Source organism: Scyliorhinus torazame, chromosome 1 (genome assembly GCF_047496885.1).
Source record: "Scyliorhinus torazame isolate Kashiwa2021f chromosome 1, sScyTor2.1, whole genome shotgun sequence".
NCBI classification, from domain to species: Eukaryota; Metazoa; Chordata; class Chondrichthyes; order Carcharhiniformes; family Scyliorhinidae; genus Scyliorhinus; species Scyliorhinus torazame.
This window is the reverse complement of record NC_092707.1, coordinates 370,942,023-370,968,873: the sequence shown is the minus strand read 5'-3', so window position 1 is coordinate 370,968,873 and position 26,851 is coordinate 370,942,023. Positions and strand designations below refer to the sequence as shown.

Genomic DNA, 26,851 nt, shown 5'->3' with positions numbered 1-26,851 from the left:
CACAACCGCCGAGAGTCTGTCTGTGACTCTAGCTTGGTTTGATATTCTCTCTTGGCATCTCGGATGGCTTTGCGGAGGTCGTACCTGGATTTCTTGTATTTCTAGATGAACAGAGGATTGGATAGGGTGGACAGTGAGAGCCTTCTTCCTCGGAAGGTGATGTCTAGCACGAGGGGACATAGCTTTAAGTTGAGGGGAGATAGATATAAGACAGATGCCAGAGGTAGGTTCTTGACTCAGAGAGTAGTAAGGGCATGGCATGCCCTGCCTGCAACAGTAGTGGACTCGCCAACTCTAAGGGCATTCAAATGGTCATTGGATAGACATATGGACGATAAGGGAATAGTGTAGATGGGCTTTAGAGTGGTTTCACAGGTCGGCGCAACATTGAGGGCCGATGGGCCTGTACTGCGCTGTAATGTTCTATGTTCTATCTTGTAAAGATGTGCTGTGCAAGGATTTTAGCTGTTGTTTTGGCCGTGTCCGTTCTGGATGGAAAAGCTTCCACCCATTTTGTGAAGGTGTCGATGACCACCAACACATACTTCTAACCATTTCTGCAGGGGGGTAGGGGTCCTATGTAATCTATCTGAAAACCCGTCCAGGGGCCATTAACGGGGCGGGTGTGACTAAGCTGAGCCTTTCTTGCATATCTGTCCTGATTGTTCTGGGCACAGATCAAGCAATTTTCAATGTAATGGGTTACATCGGCTTTTAAATCAGGCCACCAGCAGAGAGGTCTGAGGTGGGCTAGGGTGGGTTCAATGCCTTGGTGTCCATGATTGTCATGGAACTGACAAATAATCTGGTTCCTGTCCTGGCTGGGAACTACATAAATTCCGTCTTTCAAAATCACACCGTCATGTGTGGTTATTGCGTTCTTAAACTTATCGTACGGGGCTGGGAAGGTTCCTTTTAAAACTTCCCTGAGCTTTTCATCTTCCTTTTGGGCTTTCGCTAGATCCTGAATGTTGGTCTGTGAGACCTGAACCCCGTCGCGTGTACTGGGGTGCTCTCGGGGGGGATCCAAAAGTGACCATGTCGGGAACCTGCCTTCGCTAGGGCGTCTGCTTTAACGTTACCAGGGGGGGGAAGAACGGTGATGACTGCGAACTTTAATTATGCCGTATTTCCTATCTTTAGCTGTCTCTAGGATATGTCGGAGTAATGGGGCTGAGGGTAGGGGCTTTCTGGCTGCGGAAATGAATCCTCTAGTTTCCCACAGGGGTAGGAATTCCGTTAAACTGTTGCAGACATATAAACTGTCCGAATATATGTCTGCTGGGGTCAGAAACGAGTCGGGGTGATCAACAATGTAAGCTATGGCTTCCAGTTCTGCTGCCTGCGAGCCTAGATGTCCTTGCAACTTTAATGAAATCTCATCAAGGGTGCGTCCCTGTGCGTCCTCTACATAAATGCCGCAACCGGTGATTCTCTTTCCATTCAAAAGTGTGGAGGAGCCATCCACATAAATTTTCAGGGGTGCGCACGTGTCTGTGGGCTGGGGTATCTGGGGTGTATTACCTGCTTTCCTGGGAGCTGACTTAGCTATAAATGGGCCTGTGTTGTGTTTTGTGGTGATGATCTCACACTCATGTGGGGTACCTGCATATTGCAAATTGTCGGCTAGGAAAGTGTGGGCCTTGGTTCTTTTAACTGTAATGTCCCGTCCCTGTAAAAGAAGGGTCCAACGGGCTGTGCGGATTTGGCTGACTGTGCCATCTTTGAGTCGACCATCTAATAATAGCTGTGTTGGGGTGTGTTCAGTGAGAATGGTGATGGTGTTGAGTCCTGTAATGTAGGTGAAGTACTGTACTGCCCAAAAAACTGTGAGCAGGTGCCTTTCGCAGGCTGAAAATCCTTGCTCGACAGGATCTAACACGCGTGAGGCGTATGCCACGTGTAATTGGTCATGGCGTTCCTGGAGGAGCACGGCCGAAAGGGTTTGGTCGGTGCTTGCTACTTCGATTGCGTACGAGGAAAGTGGATCTTGGACCTGTAATGCTGTGGGCTGTGCTGTGACCTGTGCTGAGGGCTCTCGTGAAAGCATCCACGACATCCGTGTGCTGTGGAAGCCATTCCCAAGGTGCCTGTTTCTTGAGAAGGTCGGATAGGGGCGCTGCTTTTGTGGCAAAACTGTCAATATTGTTTTGGCAGTAGCCAACCAGCCCTAGAAATGACCGGAGGGCTGTTACGTTATGGGGAAGGGGCAATTTGACAATCGAGTCAATTTTCTTTTGCTCGATCTCGCGTTTAGCATGAGTGATTACTGTACCCAAGTAAATCACTTTTTCCTGCAAAATCTGGGCCTTCTTGGGGTTGTCCTTACATCCAATCTGTTTTAGGAGTCCTAGGAGTTCGGCGAGAAGCGAAATGTGCTCTCCCTTTGTGTCTGTCTGTAGTAGCAAGTCATCTACATACTGGACCAGACAATCTGGTCGGGAAAATTTTGCTGGTCCATTTGCCAGCTGTTGGTGGAAAATGGAGGGGGAATTGTGGAAGCCTTGTGGAAGGCACGTCCACGTGTATTGTTGTCCCTGGAATGTAAAGGCAAATTTGTATTGGCACGCTTTATCCAATGGAATGGACCAAAAGCCGTTGCTAATGTCCAAAACCGAAATAAATTTTGACTTGAGTCCCTGTTTGAGCATGGTCTCGGGACTCGTGGCTACGGTGGAGGCTGCTACTGGGGTTACTTTGTTCAGTTCCCGGTAATCAATGGTCAGTCGCCATGATCCATCGGGTTTCCTGACGGGCCAAATTGGTGCGTTACTCGTGGGGGCTCCTGATCTGAGTACACCTTGATCAAGCAAACTCTGTATTACCTTTGAGATTTCTCCCTCTGCTTCTTGGGGAAAACCGTACTGCTTTTGGAGTCTGGGGTCGGGACCTGTAATGTTCACCAAGCCAGCGATCTTGCGACAGTCGTGCTTGTGCTGTGCAAATGCTGCTTTGTGTTGCTGCAGGACTTCCCTAACCTGTTTGTCTTGACTAATGGCTCGGGGGTCGAACCAGAAGTCTCCTACTGTGCTGATTCTGTTTGCAGACTCTCCAACTGTGAGTGTGGCAGGGGCTCGTGCTGCCTTTGCCATTCTCCATACACATTTATTAATCGGATCAAAAGAGAGGTTGTGGGAGCTCATAAAATCGATTCCTAGGATGTGTTCAGCTGTCTGGGGTAGATAGACCAAAACTACGGGGTGTTTAGTCGTAATGTTCCCTATTTGTATCGCGACATGGGCTGTGATGTGTCCTTGTTGTAAATGATCTGTAAAGCCGCTGAGTGTGATGGTGTCTGTTGTGGGCCACGTGTCTCGTTGAAACAGCGTGGAGGAATTGAGCGTGGTGCGGGACCCTCCTGTGGCCCAGAGAAATTTTACGGGGTGTCCCCGGACTTTGCCTGCTACTACCGGTCTACCGGACTTGTGCCAAAGGGTGTCGCAGACCGAAGTTGGGTAGCCCGAACACCGTCAGTCGGTGCCGTTCAGGTCTGCGTTCTCTGAACGGGCGCTGTCGCTATGGATTGGCTCTGCCCTATTCTTATTTAGGGTGCCTGTCTGTTGGGTTTTCTGCTGCTTTTGGGATGCGTTGCACTCTCGTGCATAGTGTCCTAATTGTCCACAGTTGTTGCATTCCTGGGATTTAGGCTGCGGTGGGCTGTTCCTGCCCTCATTTACCCATGTGGGGTTCTGGTGCGTCCTCACTGGATTCATGTCTGCCTGCTCTTCCTCTGGTTTTGCAAATGCGGTTTTGCCTTGGACGAACTGTTCCCAAGTGCGGGACAATCTTTTCAAAACCCATTTCTTGTTGTGTGCCTCGTCTGAGGGGTCGTAATTTGCGCAAGCTCTCTGTCCTGCCTCTGACGCATGAGAGACTAGGATTTGAGTCCATTTGGCCATATTATCCGCGGACAAATGGGCACGGGCTAACTCTCCAAATACTGCTGTGAAATGTATCCACAAGCGTCCAGCAAACGCTGTGGGGTGCTCTGTTTTCTTTTGCCTACACTTGTTTCACCTTCTACGGGGTCTCCGCTGTTATAGCCGATCGCATCCAGGATCGCTGTGTGCATTTCTTGGAGTGTGCCTCCTGCTACATTCTGTGGGTCGGGAAGGGCTGCCACGACTGAAGGGTCGAGGCTTAAAACTGTGAGCTTCACTTGCTCCTTTTCGTCCAGGCCGTACATGGTAGCCTGCTGTTTAACTCTAGCGAAAAACTGGTGGGGGTCTGATGTGGGAAGGAACGGTGTAATTTTTCCACATGCGTCCTGTAATTGGGTCACGGTTAACGGGGTTGTATGTAGGAAATCTGCGTTTCCTTCTGCTGCGGCAATGCGGTGTGTGGTTACAGGGTTCATGGGGGTGTGTTCTGCCTGTTCAGTCGGGGGTTGGTGTGCTTTCCTTCTCTGGGGTTTTTCTTGCATACATGTCCCATGTACGTATCTGTGGGCTGTTTCATTTAACTCCTGCCAATCGGGGCCGTTTTCCTGCTCTAACTGGGGTCCAAACGTATTTTGAAACCCATTCTGGACAGAAAGCAGAGATTGCAATTCTGCAATTTGCTTCCGTCACTTTGCGTGATCTACGGAGCTCTGCCTTTGTTCCGTCGTAGACGTGTGGAGTGCTCGTAAGGCTGCTTTTGATTCATTGCACAGTTTCTGCAATTGCTCTACCTGTTGCTCGGTTTCTTGTCTTACCAAGACCGTGCGTTGCGTGTCCAGGTAGGCCTTATCGTACTGGGCCTGAAAACTACTCAAATGGGCGAGAAAAGACTGGTGTGCCCCCTTGGCATCATCCACCTCTCTGTCCCTCGCTGCAACTGTTCTCTTAACTCCTTATTCTCCTTCTCAATTCGTTCACATCTCCCTCACTATTTCTGTCTCTCTCCTCAATCACTCTACGGAGCGTCCTAACGACCTCCTCTGTCCCTCGCAATTGTGCCAAGCAGGACATGATTGCCATCGGCTTGCGAGATTTCTCCAAGCTCTTCTTATGGATCTCTGACAGGTTCTCCTGCCAAGTATGTCCTATACTCCCGGGACCTGTTTCGTCATTGGCGCAGAATTCACTCCAAAGGGGCCATCCTTTCCCTTTGAGATATTTTCTGATCTCTTCTTCCCATACGGGACACTGTCCTACTCTACTGGTCACTGTGACCTCGAATTCCTGGGGGCTCATAAGGCGTTCCATTGCCTTCATTGCCATTTTCTCTCTATCTCTGGGTCCTCTACTGAATTTGGAACAGGGGGTGATAAAGTGGTGCTACGGCTTACGCTATTTTCCGGTCTACAAAACTCCCAACAGTTTTACGCAACAAAATCTCTCAGGTTTACCTTATATCCCTGTTAGTACGCATGCATTAAGATACTTCCGAATCTCGGAGGTTTGATCAGTATCGTTCTCACACTTGCGGTTTTTCTGTTTCCAATTGGATTCCAATTCAAATTTGGGTTCTCTCGGAGTGACTAGGCCACTTCCAGGTCGAGTCCCGTCAGAGGTCGCCAGTAAATGTTGTTCTCTTTGGTTGGCTCTGAATATGGCGGTCAATATGGTCGCCTTCCTTAATTCTAATTACGTTTGCTCGAGAGTCGCCAGATATCTTTCGATACCGCCACATGGTTCAAACCCGAATACTGATCAAAGACTCGATACACCAGTTAGTTAGTTCAAAGTCAATACTTATTTATTTACACACACAGTTAAATATACTCATGCACGAAACTCTACAGACTAAACTATCACTACTTCTAAAGCCTATACTTCGCTTCGGGCGCCCACTCAGGCAGAGGAACAATGACCGTTGTTCGGTTCTGAGGCTGCAGGGGTTAAACTGGTACAGGGGAACAGCTAAGGTTGTCTGTCTGGTAGCGTGCGTTGACCTTGGACTTACTTGCTTCTGGTGCAGCTGGTGGACAGGTCTCTCCTCGGTGAGAGCCGGGTCCAAGAGAATGATTCTCTCTTGGGGGCTCCTTCTTATACCCAAAGGGGCTTCGCGCTCTTTTTGGCGGGCCTTGAACTTGGCCGCAATCAATTGGGCCATTTCTTGATAATTTATATTGATCTCATCCAATAAAGGGGTGGGTGCCCTGATGGCTGGGCGTGTCCTAGGTGGCCGTTGGCCTGCTTTGTTCCGGTCTCCTCTGGCACTGGGGTGTCTGCCTTAGTATCGGTTACTCAAATGTTACTCTTTTGTTCCCAGAGATGGGCCATTAGTATGCTAATGGGTCTGCAGTTTTGGTCTCGTCTGGGAGCTGCGGCTCCAATATACAGACAAACCCTGAACCTGCTTGTTTTCTCAGTACTGTCCATTTTCCCTGCAATCTTTGCAAAGTGTCCATTTTGTAATCGGGAAGTGGCCATCCCAGACGGCTACACTCCAGCAATCTCAACGATCTTCTTTTATGCTGTTTATGAGTCCAACCAGTGGAGAAGTCTTCCCGTCATTCCCATTGACTCAGGTTTTTCTAGGACTCCTTGATGCCAGACTCGGTCAAATGCTGCCCTGATGTCAAGAGTAGTCGGCCCCAAGAGCAGCTATAAATCAGGAAATGGAACAGAGGGAGGAACTCAGATAAATTGTTGGTGCTGCAAGCTGACAAGTGCCTGGGCCATGATGGATTTCATCGCCTTGTCTTAAAAGAAGTGTTTAGTAAGATAGTTGATGCTTTGGTTTTAATTTTCCGAAACTCCCTAGATTCAGGAAAGGTCCCATTAGATTGGTCCCATTATTGGAAAAGAAGAGGGAGACAGGTCAGACAGAGTCAACATGGTTTTGTGAAAGGGAAATCATGTTTAATCTACTTATGAGTTATTTGAGGAAGTAACATATGCTGTACAAAGAACAAAGAAAAGTACAGCACAGGAACAGGCCCTTCAAGCCCGTGCCGACCATGCTGCCCGTCTAAACTAAAATCTTCTGCACTTTCTGGGTCCGTATCCCTCTACCCCCATGTAGATGAAGGGTATTTGGGAATGGGTTGTACTTCCAGAAGGCATTCGATAACTTGCTACATCAAAGGTTTTGTGGGAAATAAAAACTCTCAGTAGGTAACATATTGGCATGGCTGGAAGATTGGCTGCCTAACAAGCAAAGAGTAAGCACAAATGAATCTTTTTCAGGTTGGCAAGATGGTGTGCCACAGGCTTCAGTGCTGGGACCTCAACTATTTACAATTTATATAAATGAATTGGATGATGGGATGGTTGCCAAATTTGCTGATGAATGAAGGATAGGTAGGAAAGTAAGTTGTGAAGAGGACATAAGGAGGCTACAAAAATATATAGGTAGCTTACGTGAGTGGGCAAATATCTGGCAAATGGAGCATAATGTGGAAAAATGTGAAATTGTCCATTTTGGCAGTAAGAATAAAAGAGAAGCATCTTATCTAAATCGTGAGAGATTGCAGAGCTCGGAGATGCAGAGGGATCTGGGTTACTCAGTGCATGAATCACAAAAAGCTAGTATGAAGGTAGAGCACGTAACTTAGAAAGCCAATGAAATGTTATCACGTATTGCAAAGGGAATTGATTGCAAAGTAGTGAGGTTATGCTTCAGTTATACAAAGCACTGGTGAGATCACATCTGGAATACTGCCACTTTATTTAAAGAAGAATGTAAATGTGTTGGAAGCAGTTCAGAGAAGTTTTACCAGACTAATAGCTGGAAAGGGTGTTTTTATAGGAGAATAGGTTGCACAGGCTATGCTTGTATCCGCTGGCATTTAGAAGAGTAAGAGGCAACTTGAATGAAACATATAAGATAATGAGGGGTGTTGACTGTGTGTCTAAATTACTGTTATAATAGTCTACCTAGGTTATCGGGTGGACCGCGAAGGTCTGCACCCCGTCGCAGAGAAGGTGCATGCCCCCGCCCCGACTGACACTTCGCATCTTCGTTCTTTTCTCGGTCTCGTAAACTATTACGGGAAGTTCCTCCCCAATCTGGCAACTACGCTGGCCCCTTTGCACCTTCTGCTAAAGAAAAATCACACCTGGGTTTGGGGTCAGCCGCAAGAAACCGCTTTCCGGCGGGTAAAGCAACAATTGTCGTCGTCTGGGTTACTAACCCACTATGATCCTGGAAAGCCTTTGCTCGTCACATGTGATGCATCCCCGTATGGTTTTGGAGCCGTCCTGTCCCACACGATGGAGAACGGGGTCGAACGACCGATAGCTTTCGCCTCCCGCACATTGACTGCAGCGGAGAAAAAGTACATGCAGATCGAGAAGGAGGGCCTGGCAGTGGTTTTTGCGGTGAAACGCTTCCACCAGTAGGTGTACGGCCGCCATTTCACTATCGTGACTGATCATAAGCCCCTGCTGGGACTTTTCAGAGAGGATAAGCCAATACCGCCCATTGCTTCTGCAAGGATCCAGCACTGGGCTTTACTGCTTGCTGCATACGAGTATTCTCTGGAGCACAAACCAGGTACGCAGATAGCAAATGCCGACGCACTGAGCCGATTGCCTTTATCGACCGGCCCCATGTCGACCCCCACGACCGGTGAGGTGGTTGCAACCCTAAATTTTATGGACACCTTGCCTGTCACGGCATCACAGATCCGTGAGTGGACCCAGACGTAGCCAGTCCTGTCAAAGGTTCGGCACATAGTCCTGTATGGTGGGCAGCATCGACAGCTCCCAGGCGAGTTGCGGGCATTTTCCTCCAAGCTGTCAGAATTCAGCGTGGAAGACGGCATCCTCTTGTGGGCGTCCCGGAAAAAGGCCAGGAGCTGATACTAACAGACTTGCACAATGGGCATCCAGGTGTGACCAAAATGAAAATGTTGGCCCGGAGTTATGTCTGGTGGCCAGGCCTCGACACCGACATTGAGAAGGTGGCCCAAAACTGCTCCATTTGCCAGGAGCATCAGAAGCTTCCGCCGGCCGCGCCCCTACATCACTGGGAATGGCCAGGGCGGCCTTGGGCACGCTTGCATGCAGATTTCGCAGGCCCTTTTCAAGGATCCATGTTCCTTCTATTAATTGACACCCAGTCTAAATGGCTAGAGGTGCATAAGATGCAGGGGACAACGTCCTGCACAACAATTGAAAAGACGCGTTTGTCGTTTAGTACGCATGGCCTCCCCGGGGTGCTGGTCACGGATAACGGCACTCCATTCACGAGTGAGGAGTTTGCGAGGTTCACGAAGATGAACGGCTTACGCCATATCCGCACTGCCCCATGCCACCCGGCTTCAAATGGGTTGGCAGAGCGCGCAATGCAGACATTCAAAAGAGGCCTAAAGAAGCAGTCTTCCGGATCAATGGACACGAGACTGGCTCGCTTTTTGTTTACTTACAGGATCACCCCCCATGCAGTGACTGGGGTAGCTCCCGCAGAACTCCTAATGGGCCGGAGACTTCGCACCCGCCTTAGTATGGTTTTCCCGGACATTGACGCAAAAGTACGCCGCACACAAGAACGGCAGGGACAGGGATTTTCTCGGCATCGGCCGATTCGGCAGTTTGCGCCCGGTGACCCAGTGTTCGTTCGGAATTTTGCTGGTGGTGCCCAATGGGTTCCTGGTGTAATCTTTCGCCAAACGGGCCCTATATCTTACCAAGTGCAAGCCCAGGGTCGTCTCCAGCGAAAACATGTGGACCACGTTCGGTCCAGAAGACCATCCCCTCAAAAGATTCCCCGCCCCCGGAGTTCATTTCAACAGCCGCAGAGACCAGAGACAAGGGAATGTAGTCCTCACAATCTTCCACTGGTGCCTCACTTGAAGCCTGCGCAGGTTGTTACGGGACCAAATGGAGATAGAGACGCTGACATGACGGAGGCAGCAGACTCTGACTCCGAGATGGAGACACAGGATGCATCAGAGGGGGAATCCTCGGGTCCACGGGCCGTGGATGTACAACCATTGCGCCGTTCATCACGGAAGCGCCGGTCTCCGTCTCGTTACACGCCGCCTGATCCAGCGCCGCGTGCAAATGTTGTCCGGCCTGCGGCCAAACGAGTCTGACGCCCTCCTTCGCCAGGGTCTTCGGTGGATTCCTTGGACTTTGGGGGGGGAGGGATGTTATAACCTGCCTACTTACCAGTGGCTGGGGACTAATGACTATTCCACAATCCTGTGGGAGTATGAGCTTCCCCACTGAGGGGGGGCGGAGAAACCACTAGTAAACTCCTAGTATAAATAAAGCTGGCCAGTTCAGGAACCAGCAGGAAGGAGTATGTAGCAAGGGAAGTTACTGCTACTGTTATGTATATATGTTATAGTAAATAAATGTTATTCCTTTGTATCCTTAAAACTCATGCTGGATTCTTCGTGGCCCTTACAAAAATTACCATACATAATCATTTGTTTGAAGCAGTGCTAGACTCATTACCAAGTCAAACCCACTTTTTAGATTCACACAATCACTCTGCCCTTGCCATACTTGCTACTCACATACCACGACCATTAAAAAATATGACAAGAATATAACCAACAGAAAAATATTGCAATTTCTTGGGTTTTCATGACATACTCTGGTTGTGACCTAACTAGAGCTTTATAAAGGTTCAGCATAACTTCCCTGCTTCTGTACTCAGTTGTTCTATTTATGATGCCCAAGATCCATATGCTTTGCTAACCACTGCCATCTTCAAAGATCTAAGCACGTGCACCACACCGACACTCTGTCCTTGCAAACTCTTTAGAAATTGCCATTTAGTCTAAATTGCCTCTTTCTATATCTTCTGTCAAAACGTATTATCTCATTCATCTCTATTAAATTCCATCTGTCACTTGTATGCCCATTCTGTTAACCTGTCGATTCATAGCATCCTCATTATCTGCCACACCTCCCTGTAAGCTGACCAATTTTGATTAATACCTCAAGACCAACTGTTTGTATTACCCTGTAGTACTGGCATTTGACAGAAAGGTCCAAGATTCAAATCTAAATGTATATTGAATGACCGCAGTTAGTGATGGGGATGGCCCAAAGGGTTTGAATGTCCCCTTTGTTTTCACTACACGTGGATCCATCCTGGAAAATGCATATCCAGTAAAGGCAAAATTAGGTTTTACAGCAACATTGCAACAATTGAATAGCCCAGAGTGCTCACTATCTAAGTCCAAAGATGAAAATGATGGAAGATTACCGGGGCTCATGGGAACAAACACCAACAGGAGTCACCTGTTTTCGAAAGAGAATTGGGAAATAAAATCCCAGTTGCTGCTATTAAGCTCACAGATATTCATAGAATCACGCAGCACAGAAAGAAGTCAATCCAGCTCATCTAGCTTGTGCCAGCTCAGAAAGACAGATCCAATTAGTCCCAATCCTGTCTTCTCTCGCCATAGCCCTGGAAATTTCACTTTTTCCGAAGCATATACCCATTTCTCTTTTGAATTTGCTGGTCTATTTTCATCACCCTTTCAAGTAGTGCATTTCATTACTTAATGCTCTCGCACTTCAGGTTGGGTGTAGCTAACAGACATTGTTCGAAATATTTAAGAAGAGAAGAGATCAAAACACAATTAATATTTCTCTTTTCCTTTTTGACAGATGTTCGAACTGCTAAAAATGCAAGGGGAAGAAGCATCAATCTTGCTTTATCTTACAGAGGGCGGCAGGCTCTGAAAGCTATTGGAATCGAAGACCAGGTATGGAGAACCAACGCATTTTCCAATAAAATTGGTTGAAAGGAATAACCTGGGGCATGTTTTCCTCTTTATTTCAAATAAAAGATTAAATGCCCTGATTATATACATTCTGCCAAACCCAAGTTAAACCGCTGGGTTCTTGCAATATAGATACTGTCTCACGCTGCATGAACTGGATTTCATGGGCCAACCATGAACAGGAATGCAGGCATTGGATCTGGAAAAATTGAGCCCAATGTTGTACCCGCCCACCCATTCCTGGGATTTTATGAGCAGTGAGGATGTGTCCTGTGGGCCGCCAAGTGGAGGAGGGCTTGGCTTTGACATTTAAACTGCGATGTGGGGAACCAACCTTCAGTGTATAATCCAGCCCCATGTTAGGAATTAAAGTAAGCTATCCAACCATACTGTACCTTGACTATTATGAGGACCTGAGAGAATATTTACAAGAAATATCAACTTTCTTTTTGGATAAATGGCATTGAGGTTATCTCACGCTGTCTTAATTTGGTACTGGAACTAAATCAGAAATGTTAAAAGTAGACTTTTTAATATAAGTATTGTAATACAAGGATAATAAGGTAATACTGGTAATATTATTATTAATAGTGTTTAAAAAAAATCCAAAACCTGTTCCTTTTTAAGAGCATTTTAGCAAAGGGAGCTTCCCTATGTCCACACTATTCGGCACAAAATTCAGTCACTAATTTCCAGGAAGCACATTCCTGAAGTCCAAATTGTCTTTAAATATAGGGGGCAGGACAGGATTCTCCATTCTTGAGACTAAGTGTTGACGCCGGGGCAGGATTCATGGATTTCCACGACAGCAAAACTGGTGACGCACCTGGACCGATACAGCGATCGTTGAGGGGCTAGCATTGGGGTCACATGGAACACAATCGATTCCAATGAAAAACGGTGTCTGGTTCGCCGGATTCGCGATTGACACTCAGGAGGCTGACAAGCTGCAGTCGCCCCAACCCCACAGTCCATCACCTGGCCACCCCCTCCGCTACACCCCCAGTCAGGGCAGAAGCCCCCGGCCAGCGTCAGGACTGTCAGCAAACTATGGCGATGTTGGACACTTTCCGTACCCCCTCCCCACTCTCTCCCTCAGCAGCCACGGTGACTGTTTCACGATTTTTAAAAGCACAAGTGAACCTCGCCGTCGGGAATTCACCCTGGTGGAGGTGGAGCATCTCGAAGGCCCCGGAAAATACCAGGTCAGGCCCACTAACGATATACCAAAGGTGTTTAATAATGATAATCTTTATTAGTGTCACAATGAGGTTTACATTAACACTGCACTGAAGTTACTGCGAAAATCCCCTAGTCGCCACACTCCAGCGCCTGTTCGGGTACACTGAGGGAGAATTAGAATTACGTGGAGGCAGAGACTCTAAATTCTTTTCAAAAGTACCTGGATCTGGACTTCCGGTGGCATTTGCAATCGGGGCGGCAACATGGAGAAGAGCTGCCGCCGGTGGCCACTGTCTACAGCGCTTTTGTGGGTTTCCCCGTTTTTTTGCTCTCTCCCCCGATTTTCGTCAGCCTTTGGGGCCATCCCGGGCGTCAAGCCAGGCCGGTTTGAGAACCGTCGAGGAACCCTGTGCGAGTATCGGGCGGCTGGAGCTGAGGCGTCGGGCCCGGGGCGCGCGGCGTTTGGAGCAGCAGGGGCGGAACAAACTGAGGATGAGGCGGCAGGCCCCGAAGCCAGGGCGCGATGTAGTGGAGATGTTCCACATCAGGTGGCTCCCACCTAGAATGTGTTTTGAAGAAGTCTGAAGTCTAGTCACTGGGGAATCTTTGAGGAAGATAAAAAAGGAACAGAAAACATTTTTTAGAAAAAAAAAAAATTTTTTTTTGAAGGAAGAATGTTTTTTTTTAAAGATTGAAGAAAGGGAAAAAAAAAGAAAAATGATAAGTCATTAAAGGATGCGAAAAGCAGCGGCGAAGAAGGGCGGAAACGCGGGCTCGCCGCCGAATGCGAGGACCAGCAAAAGCGCTGAAAGAAGGCAGATGCCGGACCGTATGGTGGGGCCGCACTGCATACGGTGGGAAAGATGACCGAGGTGATGGCGGTGGAGCTGGAAAAGCAGTTTGCGAGGCACATGGAGTCCTTGAGGAAGGACATGGCGGTCGCATTGAAGTCATTGGTGGAGGAGGCAATCACCCGGTGAGGGTAGCTGTGGCAAAGACATCGGCCGAGGTGAGAGAGCAGGGCGAGAAGATGAAGGAAGTGGAGGAAGCCGTGTCGCAGCACAGCTTCCAGCTCACCTCGATGGGGGACAAGCTGCGGAGGGTGGTGGAGGTCAACAGAGGACTCCGAGCAAAGCTCGAGGACTTGGAGAACCGCTCAAGGCGGCACAATCTGAGAATTATGGGCTCGCCCAAAAGTACAGAGGGCTCAAGCCAACAGAGTACTTGGCTAAGATGCTGGCGGAGTTGATGGGGAGGGTGAGAACCCCTCCCGGTATGAGCTGGACCGAGCTCATCGGTCATAATGGACGAAGCCTAAAGTAAATGAACCGCCAAGAACAGTAGTTATCTGCTTCCATAAGTACTGTATGAAGGAGTAGGTGTTAAGCTGGGCGGAGCAGAAGCGCGAGGTGCAGTGGGATGGTGCCGGAGTTCGGATCTACCAGGACTTGACGGTGGAGTTGGCAAAAAGACGAGTGGTGTTCGGCCGAGTGAAGGCGACACTGTACAAGAAGGGGGTGTGATTTGGTATGGTATACCCGGCAAAGCTGAGGGTGACGTATAATGCCAAAGACTTTTATTTTGAAGCAGTGGAGGTGGTTGAGGCGTTTGTGAAGGCAGAAGGCTTGGGATAGACATGAGGAGCGGAGCTGGAAGAGAGACTGTGACTGGCGAGCTGGAAAATGTATAAATGCTATAACTTTCTTTTTACTGACATGTATTGTAATTTACTTCACTTCACATTGTGACAGAGTTCAAGTAATTGTTTGGGTTGATTGGCATTCTTTATTGCGACGGTTATATTTTATTTTAGTGAATTATATGGGTTGGATTGTTGTTTTTTTTCCCTCTGGGACTGGGAGGGAGGGGACGGTATATCTTGGGGTGGGGGGGGGGGGGAAACCGCGGACTTTGGAGCCTTGTTAGCAGGTTTCGATGGGCCTACGAGGCGAGTAAGGGGGGGGAGGAGGGATCGATACTGGGAGACATTTGGGAGGTGGGGGGAAGGGATTTGATGTTAATAATGGACAGGGGTGGGTCAGGCTCATGGGGCAGAGCCCGGTGGTGTGATGATGGTGGATAAGAAGGGTGGGAGGGGGTGAGAGTCCCCCAGTTAGGATAGTCACGTGGAATTCGCGAAGAAGGTGTTTGGGGCCATCCCCGACTTGGACACACACAAATTGATAGTGGGGGGGGACTGGAACTTGGTGCAGGAGCCAAGGTCGGACAGGTCACGGCCGCGCTCGCTGGTCCCATCGGGGGGAAGGGGGGGGGGGCAGGACAGGGGCTAAGGCGTTGGCTGGGCTAATGGTGGAAATGGGAGGGGTGGACCCTTGCAGGTTTCTGCACCCGAGGGAACGGGAGTATTTGTTTTTCTTAGCAGTCCATAAGGTATACTCACTGATCGGCTTTTTCATGATGGGGAAGGCTTTGCTGGCTGAGGTTAAGGGGTCAGAGTACTCGGCAATTGCAGTATCAGATCATGCTCCGCATTGGGTGGATATGGTACTGGTGAAGGGGGTAGCGCAGAGGCCAGGGTGGAAATTGGATGTGGGACTGTTGGGGGACCGAGGGTTCTATGACAAAATTGAAAAAGTAATTGAGGAATATGTCGGTTTGAACTGTACGGGTGAGGTGTCGAAGGCAGTTATCTGGGAGGCTCTAAAGGTGGTGGTGAGGGGTGAGGGAGTGTTAGATGTATAGCTGCTGTTGTATAAAGAGTCAAAGATATTGCTCCTTTTACCAACCCCTTTATTCCACGTTAACTGACTGCACAAAACTCAGTCTCCTCTTCCTTGGAGAAAAAAAAGTTATTAGGTGAAAACAAAATTACAAGAAACTCAAAAACACAAGCAATTTCCCCCCTTCTTTTTTTGGGGGAAGAAAAAAAAAGTCACAGAAACAGGCGCCCTTCATGAACAATATCCAAAAGTTTCTGTGAGCTAGCCCCTCTTTTTGTAAAACAGTCTGACAATTGATAGCTACTGTCGACCCATTTCATTTTTGCGATTTCTCTCTGTCCAACATCTGCTTCAAACTTGCGATGTCTAACTTTAACCTTTTTTCATTGACACTTTTTGTAGAGTGCACATTTTCCCACAGTGATTTATTGTCAATGTGACAGTCAATAGGTATATTACCCAAATCCCCCTAATCCCAAAATTTCTGTCAATATCTGAGATATATAAAAGGCCATATCCACCATCTCTACAAGGCTTCACGTCACAGCAGCCAAAGTGCTTTTGACCATTCTCCTTATTTTCTTTGTTTCCCACACAAGAGGGCAACATTTACCATTGTTCCCCGAAAGGAAAATTATAAAACCTCCAGGGCTTGAAACCCCATCACATAAATTTGCATAGGCGCATCACTATAAACTATGAGTTTCAAGTGCCTAAGGTCACTGAAAACCGGGAACCTCAAAACACACTCCTGCATTTTTAGTTTGGCCAATGCTTTATTTGCTCTTATTACGTCTTCCACTTTGGGATCATTCATTTTTGTACTCAACTCTAAGACATCAAAACTCACGTCTGGTCTAGTCTGTCTACCGAACCAATTCAGTTGCCCAATTAAACTTCGCAGTTGCTCTTTTTCCATCTTTGAAACCTTTGCGTCTTTTCGTAAAACCCAGCCACGACTAATTGCTATTGGGCTGATGCTTTCCAAATAAGATTGCTGACGTAAAGTTGCCCCTAACTTAGTCTGTCCGATTTCCAGTCCAATATATTTAAATGCACCGGAAGTCTGACTTCCAACCCTGAATTCCTTCTTCAAACCAGAGATTACAATAGCTTCGAAATAACTAGTACCACCCCACAAAAAAATCATTCACATGCATCATAAAGATGCCAGGAAGATTTCCTTTATAGTGCCAGTAAAACATTGCCGGATCTGCTTCCAACTGGCAACAGGCTAACTTTAACAAAACTGACCTTACCGAAAAATACCAGACTCTAGATGCATCATTTAATCCATATACACATTTGTTCATCTTCCAGAGTACCCCTTCTGTGTTAGCTGCCTCTTTAGGAGGACGGAGAAAAATGTCTCTCTGGAGCTGATGCCCCTGCAAAAAGGCAGCTTTTATATCTATAGATTTGCATTCCCATGCCTTGTGGCTAATAGAGCCAAGAAGATCTTTAAAATAATCTTTCTTGCCGCAGGTGAATCTACCCTTAAATCCTGATCTGCTAAGTTTTCTTCAAATCCCCCTGCCACAAGCCTGGCCTTTGCCTTATAAGTTCCATCTGGAAGAACCTTTTCCATGCAAATCCATCTGTGGGATAGAGCTCTTTGTCCCCTATCCGGTACTTCTTTGTATACCCCAAATTATGCAGTTCTTGCTGTTTGGCATCTTTGATAACTTTTTCATCTAATTTATTGGAAGCTACCAAAATCTCAGGTGCATGTGGGCTTCTACTCCTAATACTATTCGTAGTCATACTCATGTTCCGAGATCTTGATAAACTGCGTCCCCTCTCCCGCCTGGTACTGCTACTGCTTGGTCTTTCCCTTCTGCTGTGGGATGTCCTTTCAATAGTTCTCAACCTTTTCCTGCGGACCTGTTCACTATCCGATGTACAATCTGAATTGGCACTGCGTTTCTGTGCCCTCCATTTTTGAACTTTGTTTTCCCAATCAATTGTCTTGACTCCTTCCCCTGAATGCTGTACATTCAACCAATGTTTATACTTTCCAGTGGCCTTCCCTGCTCTACTAATAACAGTTGCATCCTTCCATTGACTAGACCCTTCAGGCAAGTATGTTACTTTTGTACCAACTTTTGGCAGTCGTCCTTTCGGAAAAATGGCCTGTTCTAATTCACCAGAAGTGTTGTGTTCCTCCACAGAAACCCTGTCTATATCAGTTAACTGGTCCTCATAGTTCTGTAACATGTGCGTACCAGATGGTTCCTCGTCATGTCTGTTTGCTCTGTCTAAATTTGAAAATTTGTAATCTGTATCCATTATCCTTGATGAATGTATCCTAACGGTTTGATTGCCATGTTGCAAAATAATTGTTTTGCCCTCTATGCCTATGATCTTCCCTGGGCCTTCCCATTCATTAAAATTGTCTCTCTTATAGTATACTATGTCTCCTTGCCGAAAAACGGTATTTCATGGCTGTACATTATGTCTTAAAGCTCTGTGAATTCTTTCAGAGACTTCTGCTTCCAAAAAAGCTTTTCTACTGCTATGTAATGCATTTAAATGCTCAGCAAAGGCAGAGCTAATTGTAGTCCCTTCCCAAGCTGGAGGCTGGTCATCTAAAATGGACAGAATTTTAGGATTTCTACCAAACACTAATTGATAGGGACTATAGCCCCCAACCATCTGCAATGAATTTGTTGCATGTACCACCCATGCTAAAGCTGAATTTAGCTTGCAGTTTGGTCTCTCTGCCAAAATTTTCCAGAACATATCATATATTACCGCATGGTTTCTTTCACACACACCATTACTAAATGGGCTTTCCGCAGCTGTATTCATAACTGTGATATTCACGTTTTCACACATATCCCCAAACTCATCATTAGCAAATTCTCCCCCATTGTCCATAAGGAATTTTGCCGGTGGGCCCATTCCTGTCCCTGTCCATTTTTCCACGATTGGATCCAGAATTACTCTCTTTTCTTTACTTCGTACAATCGTTGATTGACTAAATCTGGTCGCTAAATCTACAAAATGCAAAATAAATATATTATTGTCTTTATCCCAGATCTTAAGGTCCATGGCCACAATGTTGTTAAAATCTCCGGCCAAAAGTAGGGTTACTATCGGTCGTGCTGGTGTCCTTCTGTACTTCCTACAAACTTCACAGCGATCACTAACCTGTTCTATCAGTTTAGCATAGTCTTCATCCCTTACCACTGCATCCTTTAATAAATGTTTCAGCCTCCGAAGAGACGGATGCGCAAATTGCCTATGCAGTTTTAATACAACAAGCTTTTTATCAGCTAAAGTCCCATTTTCAACTGCCATTAACACATCCTTAACAACTGTACTTGAAATATTATTTGTCAGTGATGGACTACAATAGTGTCCCGACTGTGTAAATTGTAAGTCCACCATCTTTCCAAAAACTGTCGCCTTATCCTGTTTGGATATCCAGTTTCATGTGTGCTTTCTTCATCGATGGTCTGCTCAGAAGCAAAGATATCTCACTTGATACAACATCCGTGCTAATGAAATGATTCACTCCGGCAATATTGCAAGGGATCACCACTCTTTTCAGCGACTTCTGGGTATTATCATCCCCAAACCTGAAACTTGTGGAACTTTCAAATTCCTTAATCGTAACTCCTTGTTACGATTTTCAGCATTCAAAGAGTCCAGGTAATATTTTAACCAGTCAGTTCCACACACAGTAGATGTGCAGCCACTGTCCAATACAGCACAATTGAAGGATTCTGCAACCAATACCCTCATTACTGGCGTAAAACTGCTTGTTAATAGGACAATGCCTTCTTTCTGGTCACTATCTTTTTCCTCTTCTGACTCTTCCGTGTCATGTGTCGCTTCAAACACTCTATCATAACGTGTTGGACAGTTGAAAGCATAATGGTATTGAGAGTCACATTGAAAACATCGATTTATTATAGCACGGGCATTTCTGGGGTTCATCTTCCTATTGTAGGTTCTAACTAGGTTTCTGTCTTCATAATTTCCAGGTCCCGACCTCCTTCTATAGTCTTGGAACCGGTTTGTAGCCGTGCGATTTCACCATCCTGTTAGTAGTGTATCTTCCATATTCTGCTTTATTGCAGACGGACCTATTTGGGTCATCCGAGCCATCGGAATCGAATGTTTCCCCAGAAACTTTTTTAAAGCTTCTGTCATCTGATCGCATAAGATATCCTTATCCGCAAACTGAACTCCTGTCAAAACCAGGAGCCTATCCATGTTGCTCACTCTCGCACAGTCAAGTAATTTAAAGGCCAACGCAGACTGTGGAAATTCCAGGTTGTGTTTCTGCAGCCTTTTATATAGTCTGCCAAATTCCAATGTATAGTCTTCCATGGAGAAATCCTCTATTCTCAAAATCACCACCATGTTGAAGGGTGATTCATACCTTTCAGCAAGTCTTAAAAAGTCTTGAAAGGCACTGACTTGCCCACCTAATCCCACTTGCCAGCATTTGGCCCATAGCCTTGAATGTTATGACGTGCCAAGTACTCATCTGGTACTTTTTAAAGGATGTGAGACATCCCGCCTCTACCACCCCCCCAGGCAGTGCATTCCAGACCATCACCACTTTGGGTAAAAAAGCTTTTCCTCAAATCCCCCCGAAAGCTCCCACTCCTCACTTTGACCTTATATACCCTTGTAACTGACCCTTCAACTAAGGGTTGCTACCTATCCACCCTGTCTATGCTCCTCAGTAGGTTAACTGTATGTATGTATTTACTGACTACAGGAACTGTGTATGTTAACTAAATGGTTCAATCTAGGAGCTGTCTCCTTGCTTCAGTGATTGTGCACATGGATCTGTCCAACACTAAACTGACTCCTAGGTAGGATTTCGCAGGCCAGATGGTGGGGGATGAATGTAATGCGACATGAATCCCAAGTCCCGGTTGAGGCCGCACTCATGTGTGCGGAACTTGGCTATAAGTTTCTGCTCGGCGATTCTGCGTTGTCGCGCGTCCTGAAGGCCGCCTTGGAGAACGCTTACCCGGAGATCAGAGGCTGAATGCCCTTGATCTCCTTGATGCCTTGATTCAGCCTCTGATCTCTGGGTAAGCGTTCTCCATGTCGACACCAACTGTCTCCATGTACCAACTGTCCTGGCTTGGCACAATTCACACCTCTTTAACCTGGGGTTACCCCATCTCTGGATCTGTAAAGATTTAATCACCTGCTAATGCTCGCATTCCAAGCATTGTTTGGCATCTTTGAATTTGTCTATATATATGTTTCTGGAACATACCTCTTCATTCACCTGAGGAAGGAGCAGCGCTCCGAAAGCTAGTGACATCGAAACAAACCTGTTGGACTTTAACCTGGTGTTGTAAGACTTCGTACTTGTTTGGATAGGTATTGGTGACGTCAGGCTTTTTGAAAAGTGTCAATGTTGGCAAATCTAATGACACTTGTGTTAAGCTTCAGTCATTGTGCTCAGGAATGACAACTTGTTATAACCTGCCTACTTACCATTGGCTGGGGACTAATGACAATCCCACAATCCTGTGGGAGTATGAGCATTCCCAATAAGGGGGGCGGATAAACCATTAGTAAACTCCTAGTATAAATAAAGCTGGCCAGTTTAGGAACCAGCAGGAAGGAGTGTGCAGCAAGGGAAGTTACTGCTGCTGTTTTATATATATGTTATTGTAAATAAATGTTATTACTTTGTATCCTTAAAACTCGTGCTGGATTCTTCGTGGCCCTCACAAAACTGGCGACGAAGGTTAAAGTGAATAGCTGTCTACACTGCTGAAGCCACCTCCCTGGATTTTTGTTGGATACAGGTTGGAAGTTGTTTTCTATTATACCATGCCTCTGTACGGACGTTTGGATGTTTTTGATGCTGCGCTGGAAAGCTGGAACCAGTACACACAACGGATGCGTTACTATTTCCGGGCAAACAATATAACCAAAAACGAGCGCCAGGTGGTCATATTGCTCACCGCCTGCGGCCCGCAAACATTTGGGGTGATTAGGAGCCTTACATACCCAGCTGCGCCGGACACCAAAACGTTTGATGAACTTGTGAATATAATGGGGCAACATTTTAACCCAACCCCGTCCACGATAGTCCAGCGTTACCGGTTTAATACCGCTGAGAGGACCCCTGGAGAATCCCTTGCCGATTTTCTATCCAGGCTATGCAGGATTGCGGAGTACTGTGACTATGGTGAGACCGTGTCAGAAATGTTACGCGACCGTTTGGTTTGCGGTATTAACAATGCGGCCACCCAGAGAGAGTTGTTAGCTGAGCCAACATTGACTTTTCAACAGGCCATACAAATAGTATTGTCCCGAGAGAGCGCAGAACGAGGAGTGCAGGAGCTACAGGGAATGGAAGTGCATGCCTTGGGGCGCAACTCCTTCCATCCGAAAACGTCCCCCCGCACTCCTGCGGTACCTTGGGTGAGGCAACGTCCGGACCGACGCCAGTGGCCGTCGGACATTCCTCCCCAAAGGGAGCCTTCTCCAGAACCAATGGATGAGGAGCCATGTCCGTGTCAGACTTGTAGGCGCCGACCCCGTCGCGGACGGCGGTCCTGGGGGCACCAGAGGCGCCGTCGTTCCGACCAAAACTGGGACCAGCCCAGGGGCCGTAACTGGGACCAGCCCAGGGGCCGTACCTTCCATGTGGATGAACCTGCGGCGACTATTCCTGAGGACGTGGAGACGGAGGACGACTGTCTGCAGTTGCATTGTGTGGCAGCTCCCCGTGTGGCCCCCATTAAGGTGACAGTACGGGTCAATGGCCACCCGCTTGAGATGGAGTTGGATACTGGCGCAGCGGTCTCCGTGATCACCCAGAGGACATTCGACCGCATCAAGCAGTGTATACAGACCCTTACATTAACCGACTCACAGGCCAGGTTGGCCACGTACACGGGGGAACCACTGGACATTGCAGGAACTACAATGACCCCTGTTGTTTATGGACGCCAGGAGGGGCGTTTCCCACTTATCGTGGTGCACGGCCATGGGCCCAGCCTGATGGGTCGGGACTGGTTGCGCCATTTGCGGTTGCAATGGCAGCACATCCTCCAAACAGTTTCTGAAGGGTTGACTGAGGTGCTAGGACGATACCCAGATGTATTCCAGCCTGGTTTGGGGAAAATAAAAGGGGCCGTAGCCCGTATCCAAGTCGAACCAGGAGCCACGCCGCGCTATTTCCGGGCGCGCCCGGTGCCTTACGCCTTGCTCGAGAAGGTAGAAGGGGAGCTCACTCGTTTGGAGAGTTTGGGTATTATCAGGCCCGTCCGTTTTGCTGACTGGGCAGCACCAATTGTACATGTAATGAAGCCAGATGCCACAGTTCGCTTGTGTGGCGACTATAAACTTACAGTGAATACAGCTTCCCGACTCGACCGATATCCAATGCCTCGCATAGAGGATCTCTACGCGAAGCTTGCAGGTGGACTCTCGTTCACAAAATTAGATATGAGTCACGCCTACCTGCAGTTGGAGCTGGACCCTGCCTCCCGACCATATGTAACGATTAATACACACCGGGGCCTGTATGAATATACACGGTTGCCCTTTGGAGTATCCTCTGCCAGGGCAAATTTTCAACGTGTATGGAGGGCATTTTGAGAGGTTTACCACGTGTTGCTGTCTACTTAGATGACGTTTTGATTACAGGGACGTCGGAGCAGGAACATTTGGAAAATCTGGAGGCTGTCCTTAGACGCCTTTCGGAGGCTGGAGTCCGTTTATGTCGCACAAAGTGCGTATTTCAGGCAAAGGAAGTAGTCTACCTAGGTTATCGGGTGGACCGCGAAGGTTTGCACCCCGTCGCAGAGAAGGTGCGTGCAATTCAACAGGCCCCCGCCCCAACTGACACTTCGCATCTTCGTTCTTTTCTCGGTCTCGTAAACTATTGCGGGAAGTTCCTCCCCAATCTGGCAACTACGCTGGCCCCGTTGCACCTTCTGCTCAAGAAAAATCACATCTGGGTTTGGGGTCAGCTGCAAGAAACCGCTTTCCGGCGGGTAAAGCAACAATTGTCGTCGTCTGGGTTACTAACACACTATGATCCTGGAAAGCCTTTGCTCGTCACATGTGATGCATCCCCGTATGGTATTGGGGCCGTCCTGTCCCACAAGATGGAGAACGGGGCCGAGCGACCGATCGCTTTCGCCTCCCGCACATTGACTGCAGCGGAGAAAAAGTACACGCAGATCGAGAAGGAGGGCCTGGCAGTGGTTTTTGCGGTGAAACGCTTCCACCAGTACGTGTATGGCCGCCATTTCACTATCGTGACTGATCATCAGCCTCTGCTGGGACTTTTCAGATAGGATAAGCAAATACCGCCCATCGCTTCCGCACGGATCCAGCGCTTGGCTTTGTTGCTTGCTGCATACGAGTATTCTCTGGAGCACAAACCAGGAACGCAGATAGCAAATGCCGACGCACTGAGCCGATTGCCTTTATCGACTGGCCCCATGTCGACCCCCACGACCGGTGAGGTGGTTGCAACCCTAAATTTTATGGACACCTTGCCTGTCACGGCATCACAGATCCGTGAGTGGATCCAGACGGAGCCAGTCCTGCCAAAGGTTCGACACATAGTCCTGTATGGTGGGCAGCATAGACAGCTCCCAGGCGAGTTGCGGGCATTTTCCTCCAAGCTGTCAGAATTCAGCGTGGAAGACGGCATTCTCTTGTGGGCGTCCCGGAAAAAGGCCAGGAGCTGATACTAACAGACTTGCACAATGGGCATCCAGGTGTGACCAAAATGAAAATGTTGGCCCGGAGTTATGTCTGGTGGCCAGGCCTCGACACCGACATTGAGAAGGTGGCCCAAAACTGCTCCATTTGCCAGGAGCATCAGAAGCTTCCGCCGGCCGCGCCCCTACATCACTGGGAATGGCCAGGGCGGCCTTGGGCACGCTTGCATGCAGATTTCGCAGGCCCTTTTCAAGGATCCATGTTCCTTCTATTAATTGACGCCCAGTCTAAATGGCTAGAGGTGCATATGATACAGGGGACAACGTCCTGCGCAACAATTGAAAAGATGCGTTTGTCGTTTAGTACGCATGGCCTCCCCGAGGTGCTGGTCACGGATAACGGCACTCCATTCACGAGTGAGGAGTTTGCGAGGTTCACGAAGATGAACGGCATATGCCATATCCGCACTGCCCCTTACCACCCGGCTTCAAATGGGTTGGCAGAGCGCGCAGTGCAGACATTCAAAAGAGGCCTAAAGAAGCAGTCTTCCGGATCAATGGACACGAGACTGGCTCGCTTTTTGTTTACGTATAGGACCACCCCCCATGCGGTGACTGGGGTGGGCTCCCGCAGAACTCCTAATGGGCCGGAGACTTCGCACCCGCCTTAGTATGGTTTTCCCGGACATTGGCGCAAAAGTACGCCGCACACAAGAACAGCAGGGACAGGGATTTTCTCGGCATCGGCCGATTCAGCAGTTTGCGCCCGGTGACCCAGTTTTCGTTCGGAATTTTGCTGGTGGTGCCCAGTGGGTTCCTGGTGTAATCTTTCGCCAAACGGGCCCTATATCTTACCAGGTGCAAGCCCAGGGTCGTCTCCAGGGCAAACATGTAGACCGCGTCCGGTCCAGAAGACTATCCCCTCAAAAGATTCCCCGCCCCCAGGAGCTCATTTCTACAGCCGCAGAGACCAGAGACAAGGGAAGGTAGTCCTCACAATCTTCCACTGGTGCCTCACTCGAAGCTTGCGCAGGTCGTTACAGAACCGAATGGAGATAGAGACGCTGACATGACGGAGGCAGCAGACTCTGACTCCGAGATGGAGACACAGGATGCATCAGAGGGGGAATTCTCGGGTCCACGGGCCGTGGATGTACAACCGTTGCGCCATTCATCACGGAAGCGCCGGTCTCCGTCTCGTTACACGCCGCCTGATCCAGCGCCGCATGCAAATGGTGTCCGGCCTGCGGCAAAACGAGTCCGACGCCCTCCTTCGCCAGGGTCTTCGGTGGATTCCTTGGAACTTTGGGGGGGGGAGGGATGTTATAACCTGCCTACTTACCATTGGCTGGGGACTAATGACAATCCCACAATCCTGTGGGAGTATGAGCTTCCCCAATGAGGGGGGCGGAGAAACCATTAGTAAACTCCTAGTATAAATAAAGTTGGCCAGTTTAGGAACCAGCAGGAAGGAGTGTGCAGCAAGGGAAGTTACTGCTGCTGTTATATATATATATGTTATTGTAAATAAATGTTATTACTTTGTATCCTTAAAACTTGTGCTGGATTCTTCGTGGCCCTCACAAAACAACAGTTTGGCAGTTTCACTGTCTGTTGCTGAATAAACCCCAGATTTCCCAACTTCTTAATTTGTAATGCTTCAATTCTTGTTTTTCAGGTTGTATCCAAGGGTATTCCCATGAAAGGCAGGATGATCCACTCTCTTTCAGGCAGGAAGTCCTTTATTGCATATGGAACAAGCAGCCAGGTAACATTTACATATAAAAAAATCATCATAGCATTCTATAGCTCAGTAAGTGTTGCAGGTGATGTCTTGTATGTTTTCGGTGGGTGTTTTTCATAGATACTGCTAATAAGCTGCAAGATGAACTGGCTGAAGGCACTGACATGATACAGCATCATGTACTTTCCACACAGCGAACATCAAATCAAGTAACGTTCCTGAGAGGACTGTTTAGACTAGGAGGAGAAAAGACAAGATGGAATGAGGAGGAAGTGGTCAGAAGAGGCAGTTAGAGGGACAGGCTCCACACCATCCTCCGGTGCTGAGTTCCAGGATTAGCGCTTACAAAGGGCACGCTGCTCTCTGAGAACCATCAATTCATAGAATCCTTTAGATTGTTTGTGAACAACTCTGCACAGTATGATGCCTGGTGTTGTTGAGCAGATTACAATCCAAAATAATCGCAGAAGAACCAAGTATAGAATGATAGGCTATTAGCCAACGCATTGGGAGAGCACAGCCTCAGAGAAGGATCTTTGGAGCTGACTCTGCCCGGTTGAGAACTCAAGCAATACTTATCAATTGTAGGCAAGGCATTATTTACATTTGAACATTATCTGGTTCAGACTTTTGCATTCAACAAGTTGCAGGTATTCACAAAGCAGAGTAAGTATTTTCCACCCTTATCCTTCTATGGCTCCACTCTTATCCTTCTATGGCTCCACTCTAATCTCTTCCCTCATTTGTAGGCACTATTAGTTGTGACTTTTAACAAGTTGCGACCTTAAAAACAAGTTATGGGAAAACAAGTTACTGATATGGACCTTGCAGGTGTCGGTGTCCTTTGCCACGTCAGCATGTGACTTTACCCTGAGTGTAGAATTTTCTTTAACCTTTCTAAAACACTATATAAGTTCAAAAAACTTCGCGAAGATCCCTTAATAGACTATAA

General features: G+C 47.8%; 1 protein-coding gene across 2 annotated transcripts in view; it reads left to right on the top strand.

Annotated features, from left to right (window-relative positions):
* kmo (kynurenine 3-monooxygenase) overlaps positions 1–26,851 on the top strand; it is a 135,873-nt gene that overhangs the window by 9,831 nt on the left and 99,191 nt on the right. For both annotated transcript variants that reach the window (XM_072511510.1, XM_072511500.1), the window contains exons 3-4: positions 11,505–11,602; positions 25,834–25,923. In XM_072511510.1, the coding sequence (XP_072367611.1) occupies positions 11,505–11,602; positions 25,834–25,923 (188 nt within the window). The remainder of the gene's footprint in view (positions 1–11,504; positions 11,603–25,833; positions 25,924–26,851) is intronic.